Raw genomic sequence first — 16,840 nt, forward strand, 5'->3', positions numbered from 1 at the left:
AATATCAAGCAATTCAGACTCTGTTGAGGAAAGATGTCCTCTAACCTAGATGTCTACCAGAGGTTAGCTTGTAGGGACATCTCATTCTGTCTCATCATTTATGCCATGTGAGGTACCAAAGCACCTGAACCATTATGACAGGTTTCAGAGGAACAGCCGTGTTAGTCTGTATTCGCAAAAAGAAAAGGAGTACTTGTGGCACCTTAGAGACTAACCAATTTATTTGAGCATGAGCTTTCGTGAGCTACAGCTCACTTCATCAGATGCATACCGTGGAAACTGCAGCAGACTTTATATATACACAGAGAATATGAAACAATACCTCCTCCCACCCCACTGTCCTGCTGGTAACAGCTTATCTAAAGTGATCAACAGGTGGGCCATTTCCAGCACAAATCCAGGTTCAAAACCATTATGATTGCTGTAGTGCTTATTTAAGACCCCAGTCCTGCAGCACTTACCATGTATGTAATTTTAAGCACGAGTCATTCCATTAAATTCACTGGGACTATTCACAAGTGTTTGCAGGATTGGAACCTAAGTGTCAATCAGTCTCACCGTGTGTATGTTTTATTCCAAGACCATCTGGGGTTTCGGAACCTTTATTTACGTTTACTTGACTAATTTCCTTAACCAAAAGTATGGACAAATTTTAAAGTCTCTTTTTCCAGGCTAGCAATGGCCACTCACCTATTTCACTGGGAACTTAAGGTACTTTATTCTGTCTTCTTTGACGTTTATTTTACCTGTTGTCTGCAGGCTTTTGGTCATGATAAGGTCTTCAGTGAAGGAGACATCTAATGACTTTTGTGTGGCTTTCTCTCAGGAATCTGTCTTACTCATGTTCAGAATCTATTTAAAGGAGAATTGGAAAGACTCACTTAGATCTCTTTTGACTGTGCTCCACCTAATGCCAGTATGCTTCAAGAGTTATTCTTTTGTCTGACTAGAACAATGGATGTCGTCATCTCAGTCAAAGAGATTTTGAAACCTAGCTCTTGGGTTTGATGATGTGATTATGGAGCAAGATTTTTGACATTTAAGGCCAGAAGGGACCATTAGATGATCTAATCTGACTTCCTGTATATCACAGGCTGTTACATTTTACCCATATACCCTTGTATTGAGCCCAATAACTTGTTTGACTAAAGCATAATTTGTGTTTGGCTAAAACATACCTTCCAAAAAGACATCCAGTCTTGATTTGAAGTTACCAAGAGATGTCAACACTTCCTTTGGTAGTTTGTTGCAATGGCTGATGACTATCTACCCTCACTGGTAAATTAAATTTAAAAATTAGGCACTAATTTTTATCTGGCTTCAGCTTCCAGACCTTGTTTTTTGTTATCTTTCTCCACTAGATTTAAGAGCCTGTTCAGTACTCCATATTTTCTCCCTGTGAAGGTATTTATACACTGTAATCAAGTCAACCCTCGTTCTTCTTTAGATACACTGAAAGACAAAGGACTCAAGTTGTTTAGCTTAAGGCATTTTCTCCCATTTTTCAACATCCTTTTTAAAATGTGGACCCCAGAACTGGATGCAGTATATCAATATTAGTCTCATCAATGTTATATAATGTTTCAAGTCACTGCAAGTCTCCAACTAGATACTACAGTGACTGGTAATGTATCAATAACTAAAAGACATTCTGGACACACTTGTGCATTCTTTTTATGCCTCATTCAATTGAAAAATTAGATTAGTAGCCACCACAGTCACTCTTGGCTCCACATATCAGGGTTTATTTCTAACAGGTGGTCGGAGCCACATCTGGATTGTGAGGAGAGGTTTTTTGGGGGTCGTAGGTGGTCATGGCCTGCTACAATATAGCACTTTTTAGAAGTGCTGACTGTGCTGCGTCAGCTTTGGGTCTTTTTTCTTACCTGTTCTGACCATGAGTCACAAGCAGTGTGAACGATGAAGTTATGATCAGAGGAACACTCAATAGAGTCTAGGGAACATTTCACAAAGCTGTAATCAATGCAAATATAAATGGTTTGCCATTACTGATTGGAGCTGTTCTTCAGGTGAAGTCTAATTAATTGGTGTCTCAAGAAGTTTCATTGTTCAGTTTGTCTCAGTGTAGACACACAGTTGTCCAAGTGAGAAGGCATGAGTACATCCACTGCATTTATTTGGTAGAGTCATACCTCACGACGTCTGGAGAATCCATTATGGATTTAAGTCCACTGCTTGTGGGTGGATATCCTAGCTGATAATGGCTAGCAAAAGTCAACATGGAGTTAGTAACTGGTTGGATTGATTTATTAATTCCTTAGTGTAGGGTACAGAGCTGATTTTATGAAATATGCTGAGGTACAACTGCTGCTTAGGGAAGCCATCACTTGACACTGAAGTCATAGAAGGAGGCAGAAGACAGTGTTTTCCAGTAGTTTGAGCTCAGAATAGGGAGTCTGAAACTTAAGGCTTGGCCACCCACTCAGATTTTGGACAAGTCATTTTTCTCTTGCTTCAGTTTCTTATCTTCAAAATATGGGTACCACTTAACCTATAATTCTTGACAGAGAGAGACACTGAGGATTGATAGTGTTTGTGAAGTGACTTGAAGATGTATAACATGATCTATAAAGGCTAAATATTTATCCAGCTATCACCCAATCTTGCAATTCACCTTTATAGGAAAATGAATCAAGAAGGTGGTGGATGGGAACTGTTTGAACCAATCTCTATATGAAGACTAGTGCCCTAGAACATTCCAGAACTGCCCTGAATGATCTTGAGGCTTGATCTTTTGTCATGATACAGAAAGAACCACAAACTCTGAGGACTTACTATTGGCAGTTCTTTGCAATGAAGCAAGGTTTGGCCTTTCAGTACTATAGAACAAAGGCCTATCTTCTGAATTAAATGACCAACTGTTTCCACCATCTTTTTAATTTTGTGTATTCGGCAAGGTGGGTGAGATAATATGTTTTACTGACCAACTTCTGTTGGTGAGAGAGGCAAGCTTTTGAGCTCTTTCATAGAGCTCTTTCTCGGGTAGATTGAAAGCTTGTCTCTCTCACGTACCTGAGGAAGAGCTCAGTGCAGCTCGAAATCTTGTCTCTCACCAGCAGAAGTTGGTCTAATTAAAACTATTACCTTGCCCACCTTGTCTCTTTAATATCCTGGGACCAACACAGTTACAGTACTGCATACAACAATGAAAAATATCTAATTTTGTGTGCACACGCACACACAATTCATTAAAGGGGTGAGAAGCTTTGGGGTCCTTTTTAGCTCATCATTGAGCCTGCATGAGCAGGTTGCATCACTGATAAACACCATGTTCCACCTGCAGCTTTCTAGGAAAATTCACCTTTTCCTTCCAGATGAGGATGTGGCCACATTGATGCAGAGATTTGTCATCTCCAGGTTGAATTATTCACTGTGTCAGAAGCTGACTGTGTAAACAATTCAAAGGCTCCAATTTGCACAGAATGTAGTTGCCCTCTCCTCCATGGGATAGATTGCCATAAGTACAGCACTCCTGTACTTTACTCCCTCCACTGGCTCCTTCTCCTTCTCATGCCAATTCAAGTCCTTGGTCCCGATTGTGAATGCCACTAAGGGATCATATCTCAGCTACATTAGAGACCATATCACCCATTTCTGACCTGCCAAGACAGATACACTCTTGGACATTGCAAATCACAAAGCTTAGAAGGAATCATATCAGAGCTGGAGTTAAACCATTGGTGGTTGAGGTGACCAAGCCAGTGAACAAACTTAGACAGTAGATGGGTCTAATCAATAGTGTGACTACGTGTAGGGAAAGCTGCAAATCCTTTGATAAACCTTTTCTGCCACAATCAAACTCTGTTCACCCTATCCTCCCCCCCCAAAAAAAATCCTCAGTAAAATTTGGGGGGGACGGGACCCACACTCAAATAGTGCTTCCCATAACCAGAGAAAGGGAGAAGAGCCAAAGACTTAATAAAGTTCACAAGGGTACCTCACTATGCCAGCTATGATCCTGTGACGTGCTCAGGTAGTATAGTGATGAGTACCAGTGCTAAATCTGGAGAGAGAGGTTTTTCTGTGTGTTGGTATATGAACTTTTACTTCATATTAAAATTGTGAACTCTTAATTTTTTCCCCAGAGAATTAACAGGGAAGTCCTTTAATTCTTTACTTTATTGGAGGCTGTTTACCCTTGCTAAGGAACAGCGCTTATTTTTATTGCATTATCTATGATGATTGGTCACATTCTAATTAATATACAGGTCATTTATTTTAAATACATATCCGAATTTATTCTCTGATAGTTCAGATCTATCTTAAGTTCTTAACTTCCAGAGAGGATCAAAATACATGGAAGCAATTTTTTCCCTTAAGTCTATGTTTATAGTAGAATATCGCTTGCCCATTCTCCTTCCTCACTAGTTGTGAATGGGTTTTTCTTTTAATTATACGTTTTTTGATTTAAAAAAATTAACTGTAATTTGGGCACTTGGTTGTCTTTCCCAGTATATGTACTGCATCTTAATTGGAAAACGGTGAATATTTTTCTTTTGTCGAGTACTGTGAAGCGTTCTTATTTCTCTCACTTTGGACCCAGTAGTTGAGGCTGTCTTAGAATTTCATAAACCTGTTTTTTAACTATTCCACTTTAAAAGGGCTTCACCTTATACTAGTTCGCTGCATGTAAAATGACACCTAAATAGGCTGACCGTGTTATCAGGTATTGAGCTCCCATGTATGGATTTACTGAATGGAAACTGTTCAGGAACTGCCATTAATGTTAGAACTTTTTTGTTTTGCAGGCCTATGATAACTTAAGTTTGAGTGATCACTTGCTGAGAGCAGTACTAAACCTTCTTAGAAGGGAAGTGTCTGAGCATGGGCGCCATTTGCAACAGTATTTCAATCTGTTTGTGATGTATGCCAACCTAGGTAAGTAGTTTATGAAATATGCTTAATGGTGTTGCTGTAAGGCACTCTGTTTTTACATATAGGAAACTAACCATGCTGACTCAAGTAATGAGATGACCAGGATCAATAAGAAATTGCAGGCCATATTGTACTTGTGGGGGTGTTAATACTTTTAAGAATATTAGGTACTTATATAGCACTTCCAACTGAGTATTTCAAAACATTTCTGACAATGGGTGTATGAAACTTCACAACACTTTTGTGAAATAATGTCCCATTTTACAATAAGTTAGGTGAGGCATAGAGAGGCTAAATGGTTTGCCCAAAGTCTCACTAGACTGTACGTTATCAGTGTGGTCTAGTAGCCAAAGATTGGGACTATAAACTTCTAATACTAGGTCAGCAGAAGACTTGCTAACCTTGAGTAAGTCAGTTAACCACTGATTCCTCTATCCTAAAATGGTGATAGTAATATTGTTTTTACAAATAGCCCCCTGCCAAATTGCTCCAGGTGCTGAACAGCATATCACAATTTTAAATTACATTAAAAACTTTAGTACATAACTTCAGGGGGTTCAGGGAGGGAGGTTAATTAAAGTTTGTACAGTGTTTAGACATTGTAAAGTGTTTATATAAAAACTAAGCATTATGATGATGAGTCGCACAGTTTGTTACTCTAATCATGTTGCTGTGGACTTGTTATAATGAGATAAGCAGTTATGCTCTGGCAAAGATCAGCTGAGCAAATCAGTTACTTGGAGGGGTTCTCTAACTACATCATGTAACCAATTCAGAGAGGAAACCTTAAGAATTGGACTTAATCTTCTGTTTCCCAAGACTGCAAGGCTTGTTTATTTTTAATCTTAATATTGATTTTGGGGGCAATATTTGCTTACAGTGGCTCTTTATTTTTACTCTACTGAATATGTGGTGGCTGTCTACTCATTAAATAATGTAAGTTTAATCATTTTCTAATGACTGGTGTTGATGCAGTATGGTGCTATTCACTATCATTCTTGACATGCTGCTTTCTGATAGGCTTGATTGCTTATCTGTTTTGTGCTTCAGTCAGTCAGCACAGTTTAGCCGTTGGTGAGATTTTTAGTTGTTTACTGTGATTTGATTGATTAAGCTTGTCCACAACTCGATAAATCTTTTTAATTTAAATCTGTCAGTTTTTTGTGGTCAGCATTTTGAATGACTGATAGTTATATAGGTTATCATGAAGCAAAAAGGTACTCTAAGGCATGTTTTTGCTGCAGTAATGATCTACAACTTAATCACTTTGGATTCTGATTCTCTCCCAGTCTGATACAAGTGGGCTTTACCTTTCTTCCTGCAAAGTATTGGAGACAGTTGAGACTCATGATACACAGTCAACCAGTGGAACTCATTGCCAGGGGATGTTGTGAAGGCCAAAAATATTTTTAAAAAATTTGAATAAGTTAATGTAAGATATGTCCATCAGTGGTTATTAGCCAAGATAGGGATGCAACCCCATGCTCTGGGTGTCCCTGAGCCTCTGACAGCCAGATGCTGGGACTGGACAATGGGAATGGATCACTTGATAATCACCCTATTCTGTTCATTCTCTTTGAAGCATGTGGCATTGGCCTCTATCGGAAGACAGGATACTGGGCTGGATGGGCCATTGATCTGATGCAGTATGACCGTTCTCATGTTCTTAGTGGCAAAGAGACCTGTGGCACCTTATAGACTAACAGACTTATTGGAGCATTATGTTCTTAGCGACTGATCTCTAGTTATGTGAGCACTAATGAGCACCATTGTGGAAATGTTTTTGTTCACAATTCTGCTGATATATGCAGTTTTCAGCTAAACTCTAATAAGAATCCAGTCCAGCTTCTTCCCCGTGCCCCCATCTCCCTCCTGGAAGGAATGTATAACTGAGAGCATGAATAAAAACCAGCAGTGGAAAATATGACTTTTTCAAATTCTTCAGAATTTTTTCCAAAAAATCCAACTACATAAGAACAGTAAGAGTTAAGCTTGTAATAACATATTGTTGTCAATACTATCCATGAGGTGTAATTTTTTTGTCCCCTCTGAAGGTGTAGCAGAAAAGACACAACTTCTGAAACTAAGCGTACCTGCAACGTTCATGCTTGTGGCTCTGGATGAAGGCCCAGGCCCTCCAATCAAATATCAGTATGCTGAACTGGGAAAATTGTACACTGTAGTGTCACAGCTAATCCGTTGTTGCAATGTGTCATCACGTATGCAGTCTTCTATCAATGGTATAGTGAATTTTACAAGTTTTCTTTAAATTAATTGAAAACATTAGTTATAAGTTGGTAAATTATTAGTATATGCGGTGTTTTGCCATTTATTAAATGTACTGATTGGAGCAATAGTCTTAGGGGGTTCATTATGTTTAGCAGTTTCTCACATTTTGCAATAAAGATTTTCCTGATTCTGCGGTGGCCAAATCCTATCTTGATATACATAACTCACTAAAACTACAAATCATTTTCCATTAAGCCTGTGTAGGCCTTTTAAAAGAACACAATTAGGAAGGTATAGAGGACCTATTAATATCAAACCTATTGCAGTTAGCTGTTTTAGTTTATAAAGACTGTGCTAAATTCTTCTCATTAAAATTAATGGAGTTGAAGTGACATACCTGATGAGAAGTTAACTAAAAATTAACTCTGCTAAGCCGGTGCCCTGGGAAAGCCCAAGATCCTGCAGCCTGGGGTGCTGGCCAGAAGGAGCCGAGCCCTGCATGTGCCAAAGCCTCACACAGTGCTGGCACGAGGAAGCCTCTGCACCCCTCAGCTAAACTCTGGAGTGGCGGGAGGGAAGCGATTTCCATCCTGTTCCCGACCCAAACCTCCAGGCTCCACAGCAGTCCCCTTGGCAGGGGCTTAGCACCCTCTTCATTCCCTCCTCCCCCCGTCCTGGGTCCTGTCCCCAGGGAGTGTGGGGCTGCTCCGTCGCCTAGGTACCCTCCCCTGCTGAGTCACCTCTCTGGCCAGGTTCCATGATGCCCCTGCAGTCAGGTTCCCTGGGCTCTGGTGCACAGTGCATCCTTAGGGCTTAACCCCTTCCTACCCACTCTGTAGCTGGGGGACAGGAGGCAGCTGTTAGCTGCCTTTCAACACTCTGCAGGCAGGAAGGGACGAGCTGCTTCCAGCCATGGGGGTGGAATTGGGAGGGGGTAAGGGATGAGCTCTGCAAAGACACTAGCCAGGTCACACACGCCTGTCCCCTGCGGCTGGAAGCAGCTCCCGTCCCTTCCATCTTGCACAGTGCTGAAAGGCTGCTGCTGGCCACATTCTGGTGTAAACCCTGGCAGAAATTGGGGAGGGGGCATGTGACCCTGCATGTCCCCTTTCCTCCTCCCCCGCCCCCCTCATGTGTTTCTTCGGGAAGATGCTGCGCTGGGTACCAAGAGAGGCGAGTCCGGGTCCTATGGAGGTCAGAGAGTGCTGGGCAGGGAGGGTCGGTCGGTCACCCCCCCATGTGAGAGGTGTACAGGAGTGAGTGAACCCTAAAGCCTTAAAGATAAGAAAGTATTGTGTAGTATTTCTTTTTAACAGGAGCTCAGTCAACTTGATGTTAATTTGAACGTTTGTACTGCATAGTTCTCATTGATTGCCATTGAACTCACTTGAATATGAGTAATTTTACCAGGTGTCCTGTATTCAGCATAGGGAAATTTGGTCACCCTAAATATAATCCAACTAAAACCAAAACACCAGGAGCAAAGCAACAACTTTCCTCTGTACAAAACAAATAAGTCTACAGAACTAAATCCCCCAACCTCAGTTCCTGCACAGGCTCTTACCTTCCTCACCAGTGACCACCCCCCCTCCACAAAAATCTGTCTCCATCCAAACCACCACACACCCCCGTATCCCAATTGCCAGTTGGACTTTGCACCATGCTCTAAAATTAAACAGATTTGGGCTTATTTTAGACAAGTGGGACAATGAGTGTATTCCAAAGTTGAGGGGCCCTCACTGAGGACACCCTGCCAACAAGTCATTCTCTTTTATATACCAGAAGAGCTCCAATGCTTTCAGTGACCTCAACTGTGGTAATGCCCCACGAAACAAGAGGTAGTTCACTCAGGTCACACAAGTCCCCTGCCTCAATGTCAGAGAATCTAGCTCTGTATGCCAGAGAACTTTTCGCAGAGAGGATAGTTTATTACAAATTCAGTGTCTTATTTTAAGTCTTTCCATTGACTATACCATGTGTCTTTCATTTGTTAGTCCCAGAGTTTAAATATGTATTCGTTTTATATTAAAAAGTACTTAAGTACGGTTTCATCAGTATTGTTTGTTTGTTCTAGGTAATCCCCCACTTTCAAACCCTTATGGTGATCCTAATTTGTCACAGCCTATAATGGCACTTCAGCAGAACGTGGCAGACATTTTGTTTGTACGAACTAGCTATGTGAAGAAAATTATTGAAGACTGTAGCAACTCAGAAGAGACCATCAAATTGCTTCGTTTCTGTTGTTGGGAAAATCCTCAGTTCTCTTCCACTGTCCTAAGTGAACTTCTCTGGCAGGTAAAATAAAATAAAAATCAGGGAAGCAGATGGGATAAGTTTGGGCATATGTAAGTGTAAAAATATGCCATATAGGGAGAAGTGATATCCATGTTAGATATTGTATTTATATGTGATAAATAAACTTCTCTTTGGATGCCTTCTGCTGGGATTCTCTCTTGGGGCTTCATATTGAAGTACTGTAGAATTTGCCCAGATCCTAAGAATTAGGAGCCCCCAGGGCAATGATAACAGGGTATAGCACAACCAGATCAAACTGGCCTTTGTGTGTCGCCACCCACAAACTGGCTAGTTCCCTCCTAGGCACAGTCAGCAAAGGAGCTTCAGTTTCATTGATTCATGTCTTCAAGTTTCCTTTTTTTGTTTCCAGTCAGTATGTTGCAAAACTTCAGTGTACCTGCTAGGTTATCTGCTGAGTACTGTTTTTTAGCTGGCATGCCCATTCCAGTGAGAACATTCTTCATATGCTTGATGCCAAAAGATCTTAGGGGGGATTATCTAAAGTGAACTAAAACCGTTAGAAAGTCCACCCTACTTAGTTTCCTTTGACAGCAATTCACTGGGCAGTGCTATTACTAAAAGGATTGTGTGCGTCTAGTTATCATGCATCTTTTTTGTTATTAATACACGAAGTCCATTGTGAAGCACTTAGGGTTCCTACACACTCAATATGCCTGATCCAAACACACACAAGCAAAGAAACAAAAGTTAAGCCACCTAATGGTACCTAGACTGTACTCCACTCACAAGCACCCACCTTACCTTTACCACAACTAGTGTGCACCACAGACCATGCACCATTTTCCTCTTTCTGCATTCACCCCTTTACCAGATTTCCCCTCCAACACTATTGATTATAGATATTTGGTGTATTACTAGTTTAATAAGGGATGATTAAGGAGTATGTGTACCCCCTTCAACCAGTCGTATTTTCATATGCCAGACCCCTCCATCAACCAGCTCGGCTTGTGTGAGCCAGGTCCTTCCCATCAACCAGGCTTGCATGCATAGTATGTAAACTTCCAGTTTTAATGTGAATACTGGCTAAAAATTACCTTAAATCCAACACTTAACAAACCCTTCTCCTTTGCACAGTCTTTCTCAAACCGACCTTTCTGGCAAGTTCCTTGAAGATAGCTCTTAAAAAGCATTGTCATCAATAATGAAAATTTAGGCCTGCCAAGGGAAATTTTCAGCCATTACCTAACTTGAGACTTCCTTTTAAAAATGTATGAAGAGAAGCCAAACAAAATCCACACAGAAAATTGAAGGGCATACAAACTAACCTATTGTGAAATTTTGCACCATTTGGGCCACCTACTTTTAAAGAGAGAGAGGAAATTATTCCCTATTTTAAGTCTATTTTACAATGCAAAGCTAACCATGAAGTTGCTGCCAGACACCTCTATAATGACTTAGCTTTTCATCTTCATGCCAGCCATATCAAGGCTCCCTTGGTTAGAGCCAAAGCTATGACCACTGGCTATCTGACATGTCTCTCTTGCAAAGGTATGCAAAGCAGCTATGTAGTCCTCTCACACATTTACAAAGCATGTTTACTTGGATTCAGTCTTTAGGAAGGAATCTGGTTTTCGATTCCAAGCTCTACTCTAAAAACTCTTTCCTAGGTAAGGAAGATCACATTTTCCCACCCCAGTAGAAGTTTTGTTTTACTTTTGGATGTCCCTTATTTTAGGTTGGACTAGTTTTATTCTCTGTGACATTTATATTCATTGTATAGGTTGGAGTGTCTAGTGGTATCTTTAAAAAACAACATTGACATTAATATTACTGCTTTTTGCAGCTATTTGCAGTTTACTTTTTCTTTTGGGATAACCTTTATGCTGCTTACTCTCCAGAAGCAAGAATTGTAATAGAAAGTATTTTCTTGTTGTTCTGCTTCTCTGAAGCTATATTTTTCAAACAGGATTCTCCTTCATCTACCTTCCTCCCCTCAGAGTTTGGGTATCACATTTTTTGAGGTGTTCTTTTTTCTTTAGTTTCATTTTTTAGTCCGTTTCTTTCCTTTGTAAATCTCTCTGCTGGTCTTGTCTCCTCAGGAGATTCATATGCTGTACAACTGAGGTAATTGGCTGGGATGCTGAAATGTCAATATTTATATCTTGTAATAGTGGGGAGGTTGTGTGCAACAGCCAGTAAGGGCCTGGTTCATGTTCTGTGCAGTGCTTGCTACTACCACCATCCCTAGGAATCAAAATTCCCAAGAGCTGAGGGAGTTTTGCCAAACTCATCCTGGGGAAGCGAAGGCCCCAGAGTGACAATGCTGTCTGAGAGAGAGTGCCAGAGAAGCAGAATTGAGAATTCAGAACGTGAATATTGCAACCATCTCAAACTCATGCCCTAGTTATCTTTATTACAACATAATATTTTAAGAAACATTTTTTTCTGAGATATAATTTTCACTTCATTTTCACTTCTTTTAAGGTTGCATATTCATACACCTATGAACTTCGACCTTACTTGGATCTGCTTTTGCAAATCCTGTTAATTGAGGACTCTTGGCAGACCCACAGGTTAGTATTCTTTTTTTTTCCATTTTACAGTAGACTCCCATCTTTTTATAATATGGGGCACCCCTGTTGGACAGTTTCTCTTCCCAACTAAATGGTTCTGCTGATTAAGAGAAATGGACTTAAAAAATCTGAAAAGACTTAAACTCTGCTATTCAAAACACAAGGACAAAACTTATATTCAGCTTACTTCATTTTTATCCCTACTTTTAAAATTAGGCAACTTGTGTATTTAAAACTTGAGCTTAGAATTTCACTTTTTTCACAGCTGGCAGAAAGCTACTTAGCCACTTAACACCAATTGAATGCATCCCTCTAAAAGTGGAACCTTTTACTAATATTCCAGTTAAGCAGCAGTCACTGGTACTCAGTGTCATTAGGCTAGACTGCTGTCTTGGAAACATTTGAGTAAAGTGGCTAATCCATTTAAGAGGAGTATACTGTGTTAATAGGAATGTGTCATGACCAATAACACCACTATGTGGATAGGACTATTTATTACCTTTGACACGTATAAAGCATGAAGTTAGGAGAGTTGCGGTTTTCGAAGACAGTAAACATTCTACATTAGGTCACATTTTAATAGACAGTTGTCTCTTTTAAGAGTGTCCAAATATTCAAACCAGTTTGAAACACAGCTCTCTCCAATTGAGAGAATAAGGACTTTTTAAAATGACCATTAAAATGCTCAATGTTTTTTCTTTGCAACTTTATGAATACTGACTTTTTTTTTCCTGGTAGCTTCAATCAAAATCAAAAGTATCATGGAAGAGGGGTACAACTTGCAATAAACGTCGTCTAGGTGGTAGTAAGCCATGTTTTGAAATACAGCCACTGCTTGATAGCTTGTGTGTGGAAATATGTTGTTAGTTAGATTTTAGTAAATCATTTGAAACAGTGTTACAATGAAAACTGACTGCAATGATGAAAATATGTGAGGGGGCCCTTAAGTCATTCCCTTTAGAGTTGGATTGGACTTTTTAGTTTCAGCTGCTACCTGGACATATCCCTGAAGACCACCTCTGAAAAGACAGTGGTGTGGCTTGCTGTGCTCCAAAGACTGGGGACTGATCTTTTTTTAAATTTATTTATTTATTTCTAAGTCTTGATTTACATATTGATAGGAAGTTGTTCCCAACAAACCTTCCAGGATATGTCTACAGTACGGAGGGGAGCCTTGCTCCCAGCCCAGGTAGACAGACTTTTACTAGCTCAGCTCAAGCTAGTGCACTAAACATAAGTGTGAACATTGTGGCACCACTGCAGGCTTGGGCTAGCCACCTGAGCTTGGACCCAGAGTGTAACATGGGCTTGAAAGCCTGAGCTGTCACGCAAGATCATCCATGTTGCTATTTTTAGCGTTCTTGCTTGAGCCAGGCTATTATGAATCTGTCTGCCCAGACTAGGAAGCTTGCTCCCAGCTTCAGTGTAAACATTCCCCAGATTCTGAACCCCTGTATGGTGTGTCAACACTTGCATATCCAACTGAGCTAGATGTATAAAGTTCACATAGTCTTTAGCTTAAGAAACACTCTTGGAGAGGGAAACAATTTAATAAGACACAACATTAGACGTGCAAAAGTGCTGGGTTGGTTTGGGATTCTGAATGTTACTGCTTTTCATATGTCCAGCTGTTGGATTTTCAGCATTTGAAATACGAGTTTAACTCGGATTTTTCAAGTATGCATGCTGTGGATCTCACTGTATGTGTGCATGCACCTCAAGCATGTTATATCAGAGTGTTTTGAGTAGCAGTGTCCACTGGGTCTGTGGCACCTCATGCTCCCTTATGAGGGTATATAGGGTGGAGTGATCACAGCCATGTCCCAGTTCCTTCTTATTGCCCATGTCCACCCCACTACTTATTAGTGTTTGCTGCCATTCTGTTTCACTGATCTACCTGAAGAATTTGTTTTTCTTCCCCTCCACTAATAAGTGGACTGCTTTCAACTGAACCGCTGCAAAAAAACAGGACAGCCTTCCAGTACAGAGGGTTTAGGCACTTTGCACCAACTGCCACACCTCAAAGCAAACTAAAAATCCCACAGCTTTGAGTCCTGCCTATTCTGTGATGGTCTTGTTCCACTCACCACTGGGCGCAGCCACTACCAGTTCTGCCTTGAGGAAAGTCACAGTGCTCTGCTACTGTGAGGGCTAGGGATAAAAGCTCAACCACTAGCATGGCTCAAGAAAGACATGGTTGCATGTTACCAGCCAGAACATTCTCAGTCTTTCAGCCACTGTCATGGGCACTGTTGGTAGAACCCTGAGGTGTATATACGGGCAAGAGTCTACGTCTCCACCCGAGATGTCCTCTGAGTAGAGCTTGGCACTGGCATCTCTGCTACCAAGATCACCCCACATTACGGCACTGCCACTTGAAGAGATGTGCTCCTCTTCACCTTCACCTCATTTTTTCTCCATGTTCAGCAGAGATCTATCTCCTCTACGATCAGGAGGAGACTCTGCAGAAGACACTGGAGGCTCCCTTCTTGGAGAGCCCATGATAAGCTCAATGTGTGGCAGTGGGCAGGTCAAACTTAACTGGGCTAATACCAATATAGTATACCCTCTTGGCTGTATTGGGACCACCTTCGCATGTCTCTCAAAGCAGATCCCTTTCTCACCTATTAAGGAAGGGAAGGAGATCTCACTCCCACTGTAATTGCTAGCTCAACCTCCCATGCTGGAGCCAGGTTCAGGTGATCACGGACAAATCTAGGCAACACTGGAGGAATGCATACAGCCTTCTTGACCCCCCCTAAGGAATCATTGTTCTCCCTGGATGTGGCAGCACCGGTGTTGAATTCTTTCAAAGCATTGCAGGAGCTACTGGCTCAAATTGCAGAGACTCTAGACATTGAAATCTTGGTAATCCAGAAGTCGTCTCATAAATTCTTTGACATCCTGAATTTTTCAATCACAGCCAGGATTTTCCTCCCCATTAACAAGGGAATACTTGAGCTTGCAAAGGGACTCTGGCAGGCTCCAGCAACTCTTTCTCCTACAGCCAAGAGGATTGATAAGACATACTAAATACCAAATAAGGGCTTTTAATAATTCTGTGCTGATCCTAACTCAGTATCTTGGTGATTTCAGTGGTCCAAAAAAAGTCCAAATCAAGAAGTGTACCCCCAAAAGAGAGCCCCTAAAAGGCTGGTTCTCTTTGAGCATAAACCCTATTCCTCTGCCTTCTTACAACTTCACTTGGCAAACTATCAAGCTCAGTTTGTGGAATACAGTTCCCTTACTTGTGACAGAGTGGCCACTTTCCTAACCAGACTCTCTCAGGGCAGCATGGAGGACCTCAAGGACTTTATAAATGAGGGCCAAATTGTTTATAAGGTTGTCTTAGCAACAGTCATGGATGCCTTGGAAATGGCTGATAGGTTAGTGGTTGTGACCGTTATCATTCAAAGGGCCTCCTGGTTGCAAGCATTAGGCATTCCTAAGGAGGTGCAATGCACAATAGAGGAGCTGATTATTGAGGGAATAGAGCTCTTTAGTAGCCAAACAGATCATAGAATCATAGAATATCAGGGTTGGAAGGGACCTCAGGAGGTCATCTAGTCCAACCCCCTGCTCAAAGCAGGACCAATCCCCAATTAAATCATCCCACCCAGGGCTTTGTCAAGCCTGACCTTACAAACCTCTAAGGAAGGAGATTCTGCCACCTCCCTAGGTAACGCATTCCAGTGTTTCACCACCCTCCTAGGTGAAAAAGTTTTTCCTAATATCCAACCTAAACCTCCCCCACTGCAACTTGAGACCATTACTCCTTGTCCTGTCCTCTTCTACCACTGAGAATAGTCTAGAACCATCCTCTCTGGAACCACCTCGCAGGTAGTTGAAAGCAGCTATCAAATCCCCCCTCATTCTTCTCTTCTGCAGACTAAACAATCCCAGTTCCCTCATCCTCTCTTCATAAGTCATGTGTTCCAGACCCCTAATCATTTTTATTGCCCTTCGCTGGACTCTCTCCAATTTATCCACATCCTTCTTGTAGTGTGGGGCCCAAAACTGGACACAGTACTCCAGATGAGGCCTCACCAATGTCGAATAGAGGGGGACGATCACGTCCCTCGATCTGCTCGCTATGCCCCTACTTATACATCCCAAAATGCCATTGGCCTTCTTGGCAACAAGGGCACACTGCTGACTCATATCCAGCTTCTCGTCCACTGTCACCCCTAGGACCTTTTCCGCAGAACTGCTGCCTAGCCATTCGGTCCCTAGTCTGTAGCTGTGCATTGGGTTCTTCCGTCCTAAGTGCAGGACCCTGCACTTATCCTTATTGAACCTCATCAGATTTCTTTTGGCCCAATCCTCCAATTTGTCTAGGTCCCGCTGTATCCTATCCCTGTCCTCCAGCGTATCTACCACTCCTCCCAGTTTAGTATCATCTGCAAATTTGCTGAGAGTGCAATCCACACCATCCTCCAGATCGTTTATGAAGATATTGAACAAAACCGGCCCCAGGACCGACCCGTGGGGCACTCCACTTGACACCGGCTGCCAACTAGACATGGAGCCATTGATCACTACCCGTTGAGCCCGACAATCTAGCCAACTTTCTACCCACCTTATAGTGCATTCATCCAGCCCATACTTCTTTAACTTGCTGACAAGAATACTGTGGGAGACCGTGTCAAAAGCTTTGCTAAAGTCAAGAAACAATACATCCACTGCTTTCCCTTCATCCACAGAACCAGTAATCTCATCATAGAAGGCAATTAGATTAGTCAGGCATGACCTTCCCTTGGTGAATCCATGCTGACTGTTCCTGATCACTTTCCTCTCATGTAAGTGCTTCAGGATTGATTCTTTGAGGACCTGCTCCATGATTTTTCCGGGGACTGAGGTGAGGCTGACTGGCCTGTAGTTCCCAG

At 41.6% G+C, this 16,840-nt stretch overlaps 1 protein-coding gene across 4 annotated transcripts in view; it reads left to right on the forward strand.

Moving 5' to 3' along the window:
* Positions 1 to 16,840, forward strand: part of USP9X (ubiquitin specific peptidase 9 X-linked) — a 205,070-nt gene that overhangs the window by 177,300 nt on the left and 10,930 nt on the right. For all 4 annotated transcript variants that reach the window (XM_048864529.2, XM_048864519.2, XM_048864537.2 and 1 more), the window contains 4 exons: positions 4,770 to 4,899; positions 6,951 to 7,136; positions 9,200 to 9,420; positions 11,866 to 11,954. In XM_048864529.2, coding sequence (XP_048720486.1) covers positions 4,770 to 4,899; positions 6,951 to 7,136; positions 9,200 to 9,420; positions 11,866 to 11,954 — 626 coding nt within the window. The remainder of the gene's footprint in view (positions 1 to 4,769; positions 4,900 to 6,950; positions 7,137 to 9,199; positions 9,421 to 11,865; positions 11,955 to 16,840) is intronic.

This window comes from Caretta caretta, chromosome 1 (genome assembly GCF_965140235.1).
Source record: "Caretta caretta isolate rCarCar2 chromosome 1, rCarCar1.hap1, whole genome shotgun sequence".
Classification (NCBI taxonomy): Eukaryota; Metazoa; Chordata; order Testudines; family Cheloniidae; genus Caretta; species Caretta caretta.